An 18,267-nucleotide genomic window follows, 5' to 3' on the forward strand; every position below is an offset into this window, starting at 1 on the left:
GACTCTTCCAACCAAAAGCAGATGGTCAGCAGGATGGGGTGGGCAGAAGGCATATTTTTTGCTGAAATGCACTCTATGGCCCTGACAGCATGTGCTACACTGATTCCCGAGTAGTGTGTCATTCACCTTGAGAAGGTTTAAATAACAATGCTATAAAGGAAATGTCTTAATTCCAACACATTTAACCAAGGTTGCTCAGATGTATCAGAACTTTAAAAAGAAACTGCCTAAAATACAAGAAGTGTTTTGGAATTCTGGCAACAAATAAAAGCCTACAAAGCCTAATTCTGCAGAACAACATATGTCTCCTGTAAATCTTTTAATTTTTTTTTAGAAATAGAATCCCTACAGTACAGAAAGAGGCCATTCAACCCATCGAGTCTATACCAATCACAATCCCACTCCCTTATCCCTTTATAATTTACCCACTCATCCCTCTAGCCTGCACATCTCAGGACACTAAGGGGCATGACCAATCAACCTAACCTGCCCATCTTTGGACTGTGGGAGGAAACTGGAGCATCCGGAGGAAACCCATGCAGACAAGAGGAGAATGTGCAAATTCCACACAGACAGTGACCCAAGTCAGGAATCGAACCCAGGTCCCTGGAGCTGTGAAGCAGCAATGCTAATCGCTGTGCTACCGTGCCGCCTATAATTAGAAGTTTCTACTTCCTTGCAATCAGAACATGAATCCCTAGGCTCAAAGTCTGACAGACACCTCTGATGATATACCCACCCACCTCTCCATCATCCACCTCCCCATCAGATTTCCTTCATCTATTTAGAAAAAACAAATTTATCCCTTTCCAATCTCCAAGTCAATTGGAGTTCACTGGTCAATGTTGACACAGATAAGCAATACGAACATCATAAACATAATTAACAAAAACTATCCCCCTCCTCTTTTTCGAATGAATCAATTCACTAGTTCGTATAAAAGGCTAAATAAACAAACAACAAAATTAAAGAGACAACGATAGACTAGTTTACTGGCGTCCTTTGAGAGGAAGGGGAACAACATAGATTACAACATTTAAGATCAATCTTAAGATATTCTAGTTTTGAGCATTATAGGGTTCTTGCGGGACCCAATTAGGTGCCAGAGCTGAAAATGCTGGCTCTTACAGACATTTACCTTGGGGATTTACTTCAAAAAGAGCTTGCTCCAAAAGCTTTCTTTAAGCATCAGTGATTTCACAAGGTTGGACAAATGAATAATATTTTCATAACACCTTTCTTTCTTTCTGATAAAAAAAACATATAGCTTGCTCATTTCCACACCACAGATTGCAAAAACATTTGTAGGATTAAAATCAGCATCCTGTTATATCGTAAATTCTTTATTCTGCTCAAGATTTGCACATATCTTCCAAGGGGGGGGTGGAGGGGGGGGTGGGGGGGAGGGGGAGGCGGTGAGAGAACACCTTAAGTTAGCAAAGTAACTAAATTAATGCTGATTATTTGTAAAGATCCAGCTTTATAGACCAGTCATTTTTTCTTAATGCAAACAGCAGATCTAAGAAAATTATAGCTGTCAACAATATGTACTTGGCTTAGAAAACAGATTGCAATCCAATACTTTACACAAACTAAATAGATTTCCAAAATACTGTACCTTACAGTAACATTTAAACAAGACATTTGACAGAATATTTTGAAACCTGGAAACATATTTTAAGAAAATGAATGCAGAAGACTGTTCTTTTAAGTATCTGTATTGGTGACTCACATTCAAAGTACAATTGGTACAAGCAGGTGTAGAAAGAAGTTAACATTTTGGGACAAAACAGTTTTCCTGCCTTCTTCATTTCTATTGTTTTTAACGGTAAGTAAATTATAAAGCATTTTGGTGGCAATTTCTTATTAGCATTATGTGCAAAACATTACTCATTGCAGGAAGGGAAGTTCTTTTTTAAAATAGTTCAATATGTTTGTCAACTTTTTTTAAAAAATGTTATTCCGGCCCAATCAAGTCAAATTAAAGCCAATTCAGAGTCCCAACAAGTTAGGACATTCCCAATCCAAGCTGACAAGACAGGGCTCTCCCTCCTGTCTTGGGCTTGACCTACATGATCCAAGCTGATTGGAGTAGGTGTAGCTCCACCTCCAAGGCTTGATCTAATTTGCATCTTAGCCAAAAGGCCGAGATGCTGCTTTAAAAAATTGCTTCAAAAGAAGCTGAAATGTAACCTAATGACTTCAATCAAGCGCAGCATGTCGATACTACACTTGATCTTAACCAAGAGGCCGAGAAGTTTTTTTGTCAACTTTATATACACTGCTGAGAATTTAAGGTTACCGGTAATTTAAAAATAGCATGTAAATGTCATCATATACTCTTACCACTACATTTTAAAGTCATTACAACATGACTTCAGTGGGTCATCTAAATACCTGTGGGCATTATTTTGAATTTCCCAGAAATTGATTTCAGTTTAGTTCTTTCATAAACCTGCACTTGCATGATGACAGTCTTAATTCTCTTGTGTGAGTATTATCAGAGATTAAATACACAAAGGACCACATTACCATTCACACTGGCAACAGCTGTCAGACAAGGAAAAACCCACCTGAACTAAAACAACATGGATTGTAAACAAAACAGGCATCAGGAAGTGATCTGAAACAGGATTGCTGTTTTATCTTCATTTAGAGGTATTCTTGACTTTGCTTTTAAATAACTGTCCACAATCTGAGGACTTTGTGGAAAAATTGGGCAATTAACACCTGAGCATTATACAGGAGATCAGAGGTTGGTCAAGATATATATTAAATAATATTTCACATTTATTTAATTTATTGTGCAAATAAGTCCATATTCAGTGAAAACTGTCTTTTCAAAACAAATATACACATATGTAAATCTGATAAGTAAATCCCTGATTTAAGCTATAATAAAAACAGAATATTTTTGAAATACTCAGCAGGTCAGGCAGCACATGTGAAGAGTGAAACAGAGTTAACATTTCAGGTCGATGACCTCTCAGCATTGATCTGAAACATCTCCCTCCACAGATGACTCCTATCTTGCCAAGTATTTCCAGCATCCACAGTATTTTGCTCCTGACTGGAGCCATTCTTTTAAAGTCAAAATTTGTTCCTGATTTAGCGAATGCTGGCATAACTATAATTTTATATAGCATTCAAGTTCTAAGTAACTCTTATCCATTGCAAAATATATTTTCACCCATAATCAAAATGGGAAGGAAGAATCAAAATAGAAATTACAGATACAATATCTCACTGCAGAAGAGAGAGTGAAGAGGAAATTGACCAGCATGTTGCCTGGGCTGGGGTGTTTCAGGTATGAAGAGAGACTGGTTAGGCTGGGGTTGTTTTCCTCAGAAGGCTGGGGGGGGGGGGGGGGGGGGGGAGCTGCTAATTGAGGTGTACTAAATTATAAGGGTCACAGATGGGGTAGATAGGAAGCAACTTTTCCCCTTACTAAGGGATCAACCACCAGGGGGCATAGATTTAAGGTAAAGGGCAGACAGTTTAGAGGGTGTTAGCAATCTGGAATTCACTGCTTGAAAGGGTGGTAGAGACGGGAACACTTCAACATTTAACAAGCATTTAGATGAGCACCTGAAATGCTATAGCATACAAGGTTTCAGACAAGTGATGGAAAGTGGGATTAGGTGCTTGATGGTTGGCACAGGCCTGTTGGGCCGAAGGAGCTCTTTCTGTAAAGTTCTCTTACTCTAAAACCAGCAATCTTAGTACATGGCCCATACCAAATTTTGGAGCTTGCTGGTTTTTGAATAAAGCAGTTCGGGCCAGGTAAGTTATGCAGTGTGTTGACAGTATGTTTTTCCAAGTAAGAATTGCAAAGGGCAACTTTGAAAGAAACAAGAGTCCATGCTGCAAAACCAGCCAAGGCAATTCTGTGGAGTTGCTTTAGATCCGTCAGTGTTACATCGCTGGAAGCATAGCAGTAGTTCTGTAAATGGGGTTCCTGCTGCACTTCAATGACATGTTGATGGTGGGATGGGAGAAGCTCCAAGGAATTTCCAGCCTTACAGTTAGACGAAAGATATCAGTGAAGGGGAAAAGTCAGGTGATTACAGCTTTGAAAAAATGTCCAATTCTCAGACATCATGGATTTTCAGATAGCCAGTTTTGAGACACCGAGCCTGCATCTTTTTAAATATTAACTAAATAATTACGAAATAAACATTTCAGATTATCTAAGAATACATTTCATATCTTTAACTCAAATTCTTTGTATTCTAATCTTGCATCAGGTTTTTCTACCTGCATTAAAATAAAGAAAATCAAACTTATTTTCAAGCATTGTCAAGAAAAAAGGTAGCATGCATAAATTTACTGTTCTAAAGCATTCGATCCCACAACATGGGTAAAAGAATTCTGTACAGGGATAATGTGGTGTGAAATATCAGTGTAGTCACCTTTCAAAAGATTTCCGTCAAAAGTTGATTAAAAGTTTGGCCATATCAACTCAACTCTCAAATGGCCACGTTCCAGCGGGGGATAATGAAAGTACTAATGTTCGCCTTGAAGCATGGCAGCATTGACTTAAATGACTGGAGCTTACCACCAGTCGTTCAGAATATAATTTGTCCATCAAGTTGTATCACGCTTCGAGTTCCCAGCATCTTAATGATGAGGCACAAGAGTGGCAGGGGGGAAAGAAAAGGAAGCAAATCTTGCACTCTGGATCCCACTACCGCATGGAACCTCCTAACCCATGTGCCCAAAGTTGAAACTGGCCTGTTCAATCACATGAAATCCTATGATAAAAACTAGCGACCCTGAGTAGACGTCATCCTCAACTTGGGGGGGGGGGGGGTCAGCTGACGATGCACCAAGATGTTTCATCTTCAGCACTATAATGTGCACTGGAAGTTTTAACTTGTAGCAGGCACACCATTCTTGAGATACTTTGCTCAGTGAACAATCTAATTGTCAGAATGCAAAACAGATTCTCAATGCAAGCTTTCAAACAATGCACCACCACCTTCTGTCTAAACTTCCTTTCTATTCACTCTGCTTCACACCCATTCTATTAAACTACTCCATAACTGGGAAGTATAAAATCTTGTGGCATTTAAAAAATATATGTTTGAGGAAGGAGGAAGTTCCTCAGCTATTTTAATTTTTACTGAAGCAATATATGGTAGTAAAAATACAATTAAAGACAGATCTGTTTACTGTACATTATCTTTATGTACTTACTGAGTGATGAGAAAAACTCATGTCCGGTTCCTTGCAAACCTCCACTTTAACTCATTCATTTCACATTGTCATCATTAATTTAGTTGTGAGAGCCCAGATCAACTCTGCATCGACTGCAATAATTACACCTTTTGGCATCTTCCCAGAATGAAGGACTGCAGTGGGAATGGTGCCAAATGGCAAAGGAATTAAGCTTTTGAATTAAGATTCATTTTGTTAAACCCCAGAAACCAAAACAGGACAAGAGAACTGATTAGTCACTTTGGGCAAGGAGAAACAGTAAGCTTGGGTCACTGGGTGTAACTCTTCTTAATTGACACATTTGGAAAGTTGGCACTCAGTTCTTGCACCACTCGACTATCAATCTGGGAACAGAAGGAAACGTCTAGCAGACAGAGCTCCTTACAGAACTGTAGCAGCTTTCGTAAGGCCCCAGGGCTCACCATTCGTGTTCCTATAGGAAAATTCAAGGAGAATAAGTTACAGGTTGAACAGTCTCAAGGGGTTATTTGATGTGCAACAAAATAAGCCCAGAAAAATATCTCAAAGTTGAATCTATAACAACATTTTTCTTTCAATTCTAACATTGTTATAAAGCCTAGTTTATTGGGGAGCAAATTAGCTATCAAGTGTCATAGTAAAATCAATAACAGAGCATAAACTCCCAATGAGAGGTAATAGGAATGTAGGAAGAGGAAACGACCATTCAGCTCTTTGAGCCTGTACCACCAATCAATTTGATCATGACAGATCTGCATCTTAACTCCATTTAGCAGCCTTGGTTCCATAAATCCGAATACCTTTGTCTAACAAGAATTTTTAATTGACAATTTAGGGGTGAGGTTTGCAGATTACCACTATCCTTTGTGCAAACAAGTGCTTTCCAACAATACCCCTGAATGGGTCAAGCTGCAACTTTAAGGTTAGACTCCCTTGTTCTGCACTCGCCCCCACTGAAGTTGTTTCTCTATATTTACTCCACCATGTCCTTTAATCATCAATTAGATCATCCGTAAATCTGCGACAATTAAGGGAATATAAGCTTCATCAATGCAATGCTTTTAGTTTACAAAATAAATTTTTGTTTAAATTCCAGTGGGATGGTGATTTATCCTATCCAATTTAAGAGTCTTTTGGCTGCTGTCTAAGCAACATACAGGTTTGAAACTGTGCGGAACATTCCGGATTCATTTTATACGTTAAGGTTTCTGAACTTTAAAATGTATTCTTCAACTCAGATTACATGACTGGAAATGACAAACCGTTGCAGCACAACCCGTATGCCTGTGTCTCACAGAACAATTAAAAATTTTTGAGTAAATGCTTCATTCAAGTATCCCCAAAACTTGTTCAACTAGCTTCTTCCACTCTGTCTGAAATCACTCACCGGTTTCCTGAGATTATTTCAGATATCACTAAATTATCTCTTATGGCACTGTAGAGGGGGAGCCAAGGGAAAATTCAGTCTTCAGATAAAGTTGGGTTAGAGGCAGGGAGTGCTAACTAGACCAATGCACGCATACTTCAGTCCTCACTTTAAAGTCAATATATTTAGTTCTCGTTTTTATATTTCAATTACAGATTCCTATGAGCATATTTATAGTATGAACAATCTATCTAAAGTATTCACAATTTAATGATACCATCCTACCAGTTATAGCACCAAGCATCCTTATGTTGTTAACGATGATATATCATAGAATCCCTATAGTGCAGTAGGAGGCCATTTGGTCCATCAAGCCTGTATCCACTCTCTGAAGTATAGTCTCTGAGTATTTTACTCAGACCCTTTCCCCTACTCTATTCCTGTAACCCCACACATTTTCCATGGTCAATCCACTTAGTCCGTATCTTTGGGCTGTAGGAGGAAACCGTAGCATCTGGAGGAAAGCTACGCAGACATAAGGGGAATGTGCAAACTCCACACCAACAGTGACCCAAGGCTGGGATCCAACCTGCGTCTCTGGCTCTGTGAGGCAGTATGTTAACCACTGTGCTGCATCTTCACCAGGGTTGATGCAAATACATCATGGGATAGGCAGTGTCCATAATAAATATGGTCACAGGAGCTCATTATAGAAAAACAGAAAAATCAAATCAAATCAAAAATTTGTCCAGCAGACAAGGGAACCGGTGAAATTCATTGCTAACATTGTCAGGGTGCATCTATTCTGATTAAATATATGTCTGCTTAAAATTATGGAGGGCAATTAATGCAATGAGATTGAGGAGAGTATGTTCCAACTGCATGTCCATGAAAACCAAAGCCTTTTTTTGCAATACCAAGCTGAATGGATAATCTAATCTATCATCTTCCAAGATTCTTTATTATAGACTGTTGGGGCATACTCTCATGACTACTGGTATAGAATAATAGAATGGTTACAGTATAGCAGAAGGCCATTTGGCCTGACATGTCTGTGTGACTCATAATTCCCCACTTTCTCCCCGTAGCCTTGCACATTCCTCTGTTCAGATAATAAGTCAATTTTCTCTCGGATGCCCCGGTTGAACCTGCCTCCACCACACTCTCAGACAGTGCGTTCTGGGTCAAGCCACTTACTGTGTGGAAAAGTTTTCCTCATGTATCTGTTGTTTCTTTTGCCAATTACCCTAACACTGTGCCCTCTGATTCACAATTCTTCCGGAATGGGAACAGTTTCTCTCAATCTACTCTGTCCAGTCCCCTCAATTCTGATTTTGAATACCTCTATCAAATCTAACTCAGCCTTCTCTTCCCATGGAGAACTACCCCAACCTTTCCAATTTATCTACACAACTGAAGTTTCTCATCTCTAAAACCATTCTCTTGGACCTGCCGATCCTCTCCCTAAGACTTTCACATCCTTCCTAAAATATGGTGCAGTTTGGTTAATTAAAAAATGTTTTAAATTGGAAATTCATAAGATGTAGGTTAAACACTGTTTTCTTACAAAATAAATAATTGTAAACTGCAAAGGTGGAAGAACTGCTGTGTAAATGGCTATGAAAGATGTTGGATGCACTGAATAAGTAAGGAGATTTGAGCTAAGGCAATACCAAATGGGATTTGGTTGCTTTACGTTGTATTAATAAATTACCCGGTATATTCTGACAATTTTGGTAACGCTTGAATGCTCTGGATTATTAAGAATTACATAAAGGAGTAATGTCTACAAAGAAAAGTAAGGAAAGAGTTCAGAGCCATAGTACAGATCACCAGTAGATTTGGGTAAAATAGAAGGCAAGATGTAGTCAATGAGGAAATAGTGTATAGGAAATGCCAAGTTTCAGCTTTAAAAGCTCAGAAATTGAAGGGGAAAGGGAAGTTCAGATGAAGTATAGACCTTGAAGTATAGATCAAGGAACAAAGAACAAAGAAAATTACAGCACAGGAACAGGTCCTTCAGCCCTCCACGCCTGTACCTGCTATGCTGCTCGACTTAACTAAAACACCCTACCCTTCTGGGGACCATATCCCTCTATTCCAATCTTATTCATGTACTTGTCAAGACGCCCCTTAAAAGTCACTACTGTATCTGCTTCCACTACCTTCCCCGGCAACAAGTTCCAGGCATCCACCACTCTGTGTAAAAAATCTGCCTTGTACATCTCTTTTAAACCTTGCCTCTCGCACCTTCAACCTATGCCCCCTAGTAATTGACTCTTCCGCCCTGGGAAAAAGCTTCTGACTATCCACCCTGTCCATGCCTCTCATAATCTTGTAGACTTCTATCAGGTCTCCCCTCAACCTCTGTCGCTCCAGTGAGAACAAACTAACTTTCTCCAACCTCTCCTCATAGCTAATACCCTTCATGCCAGGCAACATCTCGGTAAATATTTTCTGTACCCTCTCCAAAGCCTCCACATCCTTCTGGTAGTGTGGCAACCAGAATTAAACACTATATTCCAAGTGCAGTCTAACTAAGGTTCTATAAAACTGCAACATGACTTGCTAATTTTTAAACTCCATACCTCAGCTGATGAAGACAAACATGCTGTATGCCTTCTTGACTACCTTTTCCACCTGCATTGCCACTTTCAGTGACCTGCGTACCTATACACCCAGATCCTTTTGCCTATCAATACTCTGAAGGGTTCTGTCATTTACTGTATATTTCCTATCTGTATTATACCTTTCAAAATACATTATCTCACATTTGTCCAGATTAAACTCCATCTGCCATCTTTCCACCCAAGTCTCCAACTGATCTATATCCTGCTGTATCCTCTGATGGTCCTCATCGCTATCTGCAAATCCACCAACCTTTGTGTCGTCCACAAACTTACTAATCAAGTTATATTTTCCTCCAAATCATTTATATATATTACAAACAGTAAAGGTCCCAGCACTGATTCCTGAGGAACACCACGTGTCACAGCCCTCCATTTGGAAATGCACTCTTCCACTGCTACCCTCTGTCTTCTTTGACCGAGCCAGTTTTGTATCCACCCTGCCGGCTCACCTCTGATCCCATGCGACTTCACCTTCTGCACCAGTCTGACATGAGGGACCTTGTCAATGGCCTTACTGAAGTCCATGTAGACAACATCCACTGCCCTACCCTCATCAATCATCTTTGTCACTTCCTCGTAAAACTCAATCAAGTTCATAAGATGACCTCCCTTTCACAAAACCATGTTGCCTCTCACTAATACGTCCACTTATTTCCAAGTGGGAATAAATCCTGTCTCGAAGAATCCTCTCCCTACCATTGATGTAAGGCTCACCACCTTGTAATAATTTGGATTATTCTTGCTACCCTTCTTAAACAAAGGAACAACATCAAGGACAACATGAGGAACAAAGAAACAACATGAGAAAGAATGAAGTTGACCTCCGACAGTGCAACAAGTCTTTTTTTTTCAGAAAGTGAGAGGACAGGAATGAAAGAAGGCAGAAAAGAAAGAGAAGGAAAAAAATCTTTGAAATTGATAAAGAAATGTCTTGCTGGGGGCACATGCACGGGGTGGGCATCACAACCACACACATTTCAATCATGAAATTTTTCTTAAACTTAATGACAATTGATTAATGCCTTCTAAAATTTACAAGTAAAATGCTTCAATTCTGTAAAATTAAAAAGCACTGAATACTATCCCACAGTTGCAAAAATGGTCCCACACTTGCAAGATAAATACAATGACCCAAGTAAATACCCCAGAATAACAAGTAAGGAATGGACAATCCACATCATCACAGCATAAATAACCTTTTCAGTTGCCCTGCTATGAAATATGCACTTGTCTTTGGCTAGAGCATCTATACCTGTTAAATAGAGCCCTGCATTTAGATTACTGACAAGATAGTGCACAAGATGAAGATGTTGGTAAGCACATACAAATTGCAATGTTTCCCAAATGATTTGGTTTGTAACTTTTTTGAGTACACTATCATTTTAAGTTGGCAGTTCAATGTAATCATTGTAAAGTCAGAAATTTTAAAATAATTTCTCTTGCACCTTTGTTTAAATATTTTCGCAAACTACAACAGTAAAAATATAATCACTGCATTGACATTCATACCTTTGCATACTAAGTACACTCATTTCCTTTTTTATTTCTTAGTGCCGCAGAACTGTACAAGTGGGAAAAATTGCAACTAATGAATATTTGAGTATGTTTAATAGAAAAAATATTTGATTTGCAGCAATATTGAGAGGTTAGCGGGCTAAAAATGTTCATGTATTGCCACTTCAAAGCAGTGCTATATAGACTAACTCGATTCCCCAGAGGCAAACAGTGCTGTGCCTTCTACCTGCATGACTGTGCAGCATTTCTCATTAACAAAACTGAAGAAAGCCACTTTAAAGTGCACTGTGTAAACACATCATCTTTACTTCCATTCATCCATCATCCATGATTGATTTCTAAAAATCTTCTCCAGGAATCCCTCGTGTGCAACTAGAGTTTGGAAGAAGTTTCCCCTCTTCCTAGTAACAGTTTATTTTGCTAGCAGCTAAATATTAAAACCAACGGACATTGTTGTTGGTGAAAAATATTTGCAAAATCCCTTCCTGTTGAATATTACAAGCAGTATTCAATTACAAACACAAACTAATAATTTTGAAAGATATGCGGATGAATAATTCAAATTGTTTTTACTCAGTTTAGCTCAAAGTTTACATTGTTTTAAGGCAGAATCGCAATTTGTCTTTATTTTACTGATGACAGTACTTGCCACATTAAATTCTCATTGAAAGGGAATAAGAAAATAGATGAAATATAGATTTCATTTAACCAAACATCCCTTTCTCTCACTCACACACACAGACACACACACAGGAGGCGACTCTCCCATCCTGCTGTGCTAATTTTTTAGCACAGAAGGCTGGGAGATTTCAGGGGGGCTGGATTAGCGTGATCCGCACTGGGTGTCCAGCCCTGAGCACCTCTCTCAGCGCCAGATTTCTGGCATCGGCAGCCCTGTGCTAGAAATGGGCATAGAGCTGCATTAGGTATGCAGGGGGGATTTTAATAAAATTAAAATACGATTAGTGGGCCCAGGACTGGTTCTCTATCTCTTTCCTGTGCTCCATCTCGTCGTTGTTTGAGATCCGACCAACTAGATGGTGTCATCACCAAACTTGAAAATTGAGTTGATGGGGAATTTGGTCTTACAGTCATAGGTGTATAAGGATTATAGTAAGGGCTGAGGACACAGCCTTGCGGAACACCAGTGTTAAGGATGATCATGGAGGTGTTGTTGTTGCCTATCCTTACTGACTGCGGGATGTGGGTTAGGAAGTCTTGGATCCAGTTGCAGAGTGAGGAGCCAAGCCCCAGGCCATGAAGTTTGGAGATGAGTGTCATCAGAATAATGGCTGAGCTGTAGTCTATGAACATAGGTGTTTTTGTTATCTAAGTGTTCAAGGGTTGAGTGTAGGGCCAGGGAGATGGCGTCCGCTGTGGATCTGTTGTGGCAGTAGGTGAACTGCAGTGAATCCTGGCGGTCTGGGAGGTAGGAATTGATTTATGCCATGACTAGCCTTTCAAAGCATTTTATTATGATGGGACTAAATAAAGAAACTAATACAAGACTTGATGATGAATAACAAATCTGAATTAGTTAACAATCCGATGGTGAGAGAGAATCTTGCAAAGAGTGACCATAAATGATTGAATTTCATCTTAGCTTCCCCAGGTTTCAAATTTAAGAAAATAAACTTTGGACGGACAGAAAATAAATTAAACACGACAAACTAGGCTTAACCATCAATGGATAAACCAACAGACGAACAATGCAAAGCGTTCAAATAAATGACCGATGCAATATGTCCAAGACATTTCTGAAAAAAACAAAATATCCATTTGTGTGGTTGAGGAAGAAAACGAGTTATGAAACAGTTTCAAGCTAAAAGAAAAGGTTTACCCAAATGCAAAAAAAAAGATTTACCCAAATGCAAAAAGTGGAAATCCAGCAAATGGAGTGATGAAAGGCCACAAAAGAATACAAAAAAAATACAAAAGGGGGAATATGAAAAAACATAAGGATATGAAAGCAAACTGCAAAATAAGGAATGAAATTGGAAAGAAAGATGCAGAAAATCAGATAGATGCAGGCAAAACTATAATGGATAATAAAGAAACTGCAGATATGTTAAATCAATGTTATGTGCTGTGAATGAACAAAGGGACTTAGGTGCACATGTACATAAATCACTAAGAGCTAATGCACAGGCATAAAAAGTACCACCACTGAAATGTTAGTCTTTACCCCAACATATTATACATCTCCTAGGCTTTTGTCCAGGCATTCTCAGAGTGGTGTTTTCTGTCTTAATCCAGAGTGATTGCTGAAAGTGTTGATTCACATGATACCTTCCATATCCATCCCTGTATATCATCCAGAAAGTGTAGATGCTGCTTGCCCTTTACTCTGGTGTCTCCACAGGAGCTGCTCACTATTGGATGGACTAGGTTTTTTTCTGGTGGTCTGGACTGGTTATTCCAGTTGGTCGGCTTGATCATGATGATAACTCCCTTGTCCATATAATGTTGCTGTTGCTTCTACTGTGCTGCAGTGTGGCATATTTATCTCTCTTACACATCATTTTAATAGGTGACCAATAAGCAATAACCAAGACACAGTAAAAAGAGAAAACTTGTATGTTCTGCTTTTTGACATACTATTTTACCAATAAATTTCCAAAAACATTAAAGTACTGTACAAATTTAGGTATTAGGATCGTATGCTCAAGATAGGTGTCTATTAGTCTTTTTCATTTACTAATCAGAAATGCAATTAGTGACATCTGGATCCCCAATTAGTCTCACTGGGCAACATTGCTCTAAATTATACATGTGCTCAAGTTTACTTTGTCCTCGCTCTGGATTTTTTGATCTTGTGGCAATTCATTATTTGTCTATATGAGCTATAGTACAGGTATGTTTTTTATATATATATATACACAAATGTAGAACTGGAGAGGAATCAGATTTCTTTTGGTCAAGTTTGATTTTTGTTTATTTTTACGCAACATATTGAGCTGAAGAGGAATGGGGTGCTTCTTTTTGAAATGCTGCTTTAAATTACTAAAATAGAGTCAAGAAATAGTGTGCCTTGCTACTGGACTGACTTCAATGAAGTTCACTAATGCTTTGTACTACATGACATACAGCTCCAGACGTTAGCAGGAAAAGGTGTTTGATATTTAACACGCTTGTCTTTTCTGACTTTTTTGAGGAAGGCATCTTTTGTGAACACAGTATAAGTGGACAAAGCTCATTTCTCTTCATTGGTGGAAGTTTCCTGAATGTTGCTATGTGCAGGTCACATAACACTAAGTTAACAAGAAACAAAGGTTAGTAAGACTATCATTCGTATCCACCCTGCCCTACTGGCACACAGCTGCTGCTTAGGGTGTTTGGAGGCAGGGGATTATCAGTTTTACTGATAACATTCATTTAATTAATAAGAGTATTTCCCTCAGTATATTAGGGATGGGGGAGGGGAGGATTATAACCAAGAACCGCGTTGCTTTAAAATAACATTGTAGTCTCTAAGCACGATTCAAAATGTCACAAACTGCAAAGAATACAAACCAGCTTAATTTTATTGTACAGAGATTAGGCATAAGATCAGACATAATGAATTCCTGGTTTTCTAATTCAGAATATATAAAAATAGATTGGAAGCTGGATCAGAAACTAAAATAAAACTTTCATTTAAAAGTCGAGATCTTTCTGCTTTTCCTGGAAACTTTACCATAGCATGAATATTTATCATGTGTCCAATTTCAGTGGGGCAGTACACACCTGGTTGATACTGAGCTTAGTAAATGAAAGATGAATGCTTTCTGAAAGAATTCAACAGGTGTGACCAAGAAACTGGAAACTGACTTACAAGGGAAAACATATTTTGCAATCATTTTTGAAATCTAACCATTTTTTGTTTTATGAAAGATGCAGAATTCCAAATTACATTCACAAGTCAGTCTGCTAAATTATTTCCTTACCTAATATATCCACATGGAACAGACGAGGGCAATTTGCGGCCAGCTCCTCGATATCTGTGTCACAGACAGATCTATTGGCTGTCAGAAAGATCTTGCGTAAGTTGGGTAGTTTGCGAGCAAGCTTTATAAAGCATCCTGTACTGCTCTGTAACGTCGGGCACCACCCAAGGTCTAGTTCTTCCAGGAGCCGACAGCCAGATACTATAGCAGCGATGCCATTTTCTGTGATATTTTTGCATCGCCACAGATCTAGCGATCGTAGCTTTTTACACTTGGCACCAATCATGCTAGCCACAAGGTCATAGTCATCAACCTAGACAGCAGAAGGTCAACAATCAATAGTGATCCAAATCTCATTTGGGTAACTGTTTTTCATGCTCTTTAGGAACTGTGTTCTGACAAAAGAAAATGCACTTCCATGAAGGCAATTTTGGGGATTTATGCAAGGGTGTGCACTGTACAAATAATATAATACAGCCAACACTTGCTCTGCCAATGCCAAACTAATCAAATGTGCTTTTCCTCTCAATAAGAAATTATCTTCACTGACATGATTTGTAGTAAGAGTGGCCCTCGGCTTATTCTACCAATCTGTTGTTCAGATGGCAATACACATCATGGTAGGAAGGTAACAAAATGATCTCTAAATAATTGTTCTTTCCATGGAAGGTGGCAATATGCGCTGTCAAACAGACTTTCAAATTGGGGGAGGGGGGTCATTAAAATGAATGAAGCTGCTCCAGAAACAAATATTAGTAACATCAACGGAGCAGTTCTGAGGGTAGCAGACCCCAAAATGTCAGGAAACATCCTGAAACAAAGAAGTAATAGACATTTTTCTTCTCCCAGAAGAGAAACACATGGAGCATTTAAAACAGAAATTAATCTCCCTCCACTGGCTTTTCTTCCCCTATATAAAAAGGTACACATTTTCCTCAGGTTACTTGTTATTTTGCTGTGAAAGAATTGCAGCTTAGTAAATGCATTGTTGAATATTTCAGGGTAAATCCAAAAGACAGGGCTATAAAATGCAGAACTGATGCACTTATTTAAAAGAAAATTGCAGAACTATATAAATTAATCACAAATATTTCTCATATATCCAAGCTTATCTTCCCACAACCAAATTAAATGCAAAATGTTTGTTGGATTGTACTGGTCCAAAAGATCCTGTACCCTACCCTTGTTAACACCCGAGTCACATCACAAAAGCCTCAGAATGTTTGAATATTCTTAAGAACTGGATATATACATTAGTTTCACAGGCTGCTACAGTTCTCACAATTATAGGGCTAATAGTTTACTATTCAAGATATTTGAAACCACGCTGTGGAAGACCAACTTAAAAGCATTTAATGCATCTGTCTGAAATTCTTCTCTGATGCGATTTAACAGACACTTTAGATATTTATTTTAGGTTAACATCTCCACCAAACAGCAGAAAAAGAAACTTCATTCAAATGAAGTTCTCCTGACAGAACAATTTCAAAGTCAGTGCCCTTTACTTTTATTAAAAATGATTCAATTGATTTATTTACTGATGGTAAAGGATAGTTTGATTCCTGTTACAGGGATGTGGTGGTAAAACAAAAGTTGCAAAAAAAACAACTCTTTAGATTACAGTAGCTCAAAATCTAACTATTTTAGTTCATTCAAAATATTTTGTTTAAAATTACATTGCATTGAATTGATGGTGAAATGCAAATCAGATATTTTAGCCCAGGGAATTGCTGCTATTTTCAAAAATGTCTGAAAATAATATTTCACCCTAGTGAAATGTAAAATAATTAAGTGTGAACTCATCAACCAAAGAGTGTACACTTCTGATTTTATCCTGAGAGGATTTTAATCTCAAGGTCAACAATATTCACAGAATTCGGCTGCAAGTACAGAACGTTTTGTGTTATTTTCCCCTCATGAGAGGAACTATGATAATTCACTAACACCCATGTTTGCCTGAGTTAAGAGTCTTGCATATTCCTAAAAAAGATCAGTGGGAAGATGCCAAAGTTAACCTGCAGTATGGAGTAGAACCTCATAACAGCATTTCTAATAAAACAAACCTTCCACTTGCATTAGCCGATCTCCTTTAAAGTCATTGAAAAGGCACAAACTATGAAGGGAAGAACATTTTTTTTTGAAGGAATTGCTTTTCTGACTTGGTCAAAGAAAGCTTTGACTATAATTGTAAACATGCTTGTAAAGATTGTAGACCATTTTTACAACCCTTTTCTCACATACAGATAAAGTTTGTGAGCCTTGATATTGTATTTAAAAAGCTTACTTTAAAATAATCATTGCCACCAAATAACTGATGGGATTCACAGTAAATGGCATTTCAGAAAACATCCGAACATGATCTCAGACATTTACTGAAATATAAATAAAAATGTTTGTTTGGAGCAATCACAGGCTGCTAGTAGTAAGAAAATAAAATAAAGATATCTATATTTTTACGAAAAAAACCCAAAATATTTTGCCCCAGAGATGAAGGACCGTTTCTGCATCCTTTTCCTGTGGCATTTAAGCCCACCTTTAAAAAGTAAAATCCAAAGAAAAAAATCTAATTCTAAACAACTGTAAATCTTTAGCAAGCTCCTGTTTGTTTTTATATTTACACCTTTTACATGCCATGTCATGTGTGATCTGCCTGAAGGCAGATCCTCATCTCATAATCCGATCCCGAGCAATTTCCTTCACCGTTTCAGTCGGTAGTTTGCCATTACCTTCCACTCTCAGGGTCAGAATGAGGAGCCAGGTTGCAATCTAGTTCAGCCAGAACTGGAATCAAACCTATTTTGTTGGTGTCATTCTAAACCACATACTAGCTATCCAGCCAACTGAGTTAACCGGTCCCCTCACCTCTTACATACAAGATTATAATTGGAAGTGTTAAGTACAAAACAGAAAATCCCTCACTTATTGCATACTTGTGCATCTTTTGCATCTGTAGATTTTAGAATGATTTGGTTCTGACAAAATGTGGCAGAATTCCTTTGCTCCTTTAGATTTTCAAATTATTTGGTTGTGACAAAATACGGCAGATCAACTTTTCACAAAAGATAAATTAATAATGTAAGTATGGGATAGGTCACCCAAGCCTAAATGATCAGTTAATTTACTCACTGTCTGTTCTCTCATTCATACTTGGAACAAAATTATCAGTTAAGTATTACTTAAGGTAATGGTAAAATTACCTTAATGTGACACCACATCTATGCTAAAGTTTTTTTTTGTTCCATACTTTATATATAAATGAGACAAATGTTTATTGTGAAATATAATAATGTTCTATGAAATGTTTTCTTTTAAAAATGTTACAAAATGGAAATAGGAGCTTTAGAGATTTGTCAGCGCTCTCAAATAAGACTATGCTTGACCTTAAAAGAAAATGATTAGTTCATGCAACTCCAAGTTCTTACCATGACACAGCTGCCAAGGCTGAGGTGCTGAAGTTCCAAGCAGAAGTTCAGAATGCTGAGCAGTGCTGTTTGCTGCCGTTATGGGACACATCAGAGGCAACGTGTATAGAGAAACAAAGGGAAAAGAGGTCAATTAGGCATTAAAGCCTGTCACTGCCTTTCTCAAAATACTGCTCTAAACTTAGGTTACATCTACCACAAATGCAGTT

At 38.2% G+C, this 18,267-nt stretch overlaps 1 protein-coding gene across 5 annotated transcripts in view; it reads right to left on the reverse strand.

Annotated features, from left to right (window-relative positions):
• Window positions 1-3,360: 3,360 nt before the first annotated feature.
• fbxl4 (F-box and leucine-rich repeat protein 4) overlaps window positions 3,361-18,267 on the reverse strand; it is a 97,513-nt gene continuing 82,606 nt past the window's right edge. For 3 of the 5 annotated variants that reach the window (XR_013887025.1, XR_013887027.1, XR_013887026.1), the window contains exons 6-9: window positions 18,059-18,130; window positions 14,637-14,949; window positions 5,200-5,653; window positions 3,361-4,257 (exon numbers count right to left, since the gene is read on the reverse strand). Coding sequence is in view for 1 of the 5 variants with exons in the window: in XM_080192653.1 (XP_080048779.1) it covers window positions 5,490-5,653; window positions 14,637-14,949; window positions 18,059-18,130 (549 nt within the window). In the remaining 4 variants the exon portion in view is untranslated. Of the gene's footprint in view, window positions 4,258-4,812; window positions 5,654-14,636; window positions 14,950-18,058; window positions 18,131-18,267 lie in introns of those variants that run through there. The other 2 variants (XR_013887028.1, XM_080192653.1) reach the window with 2 other exon arrangements.

Source organism: Carcharhinus amblyrhynchos, chromosome 7 (assembly GCF_965287045.1).
Source record: "Carcharhinus amblyrhynchos chromosome 7, sCarAmb.v2.hapA, whole genome shotgun sequence".
Lineage (NCBI taxonomy): Eukaryota > Metazoa > Chordata > Chondrichthyes > Carcharhiniformes > Carcharhinidae > Carcharhinus > Carcharhinus amblyrhynchos.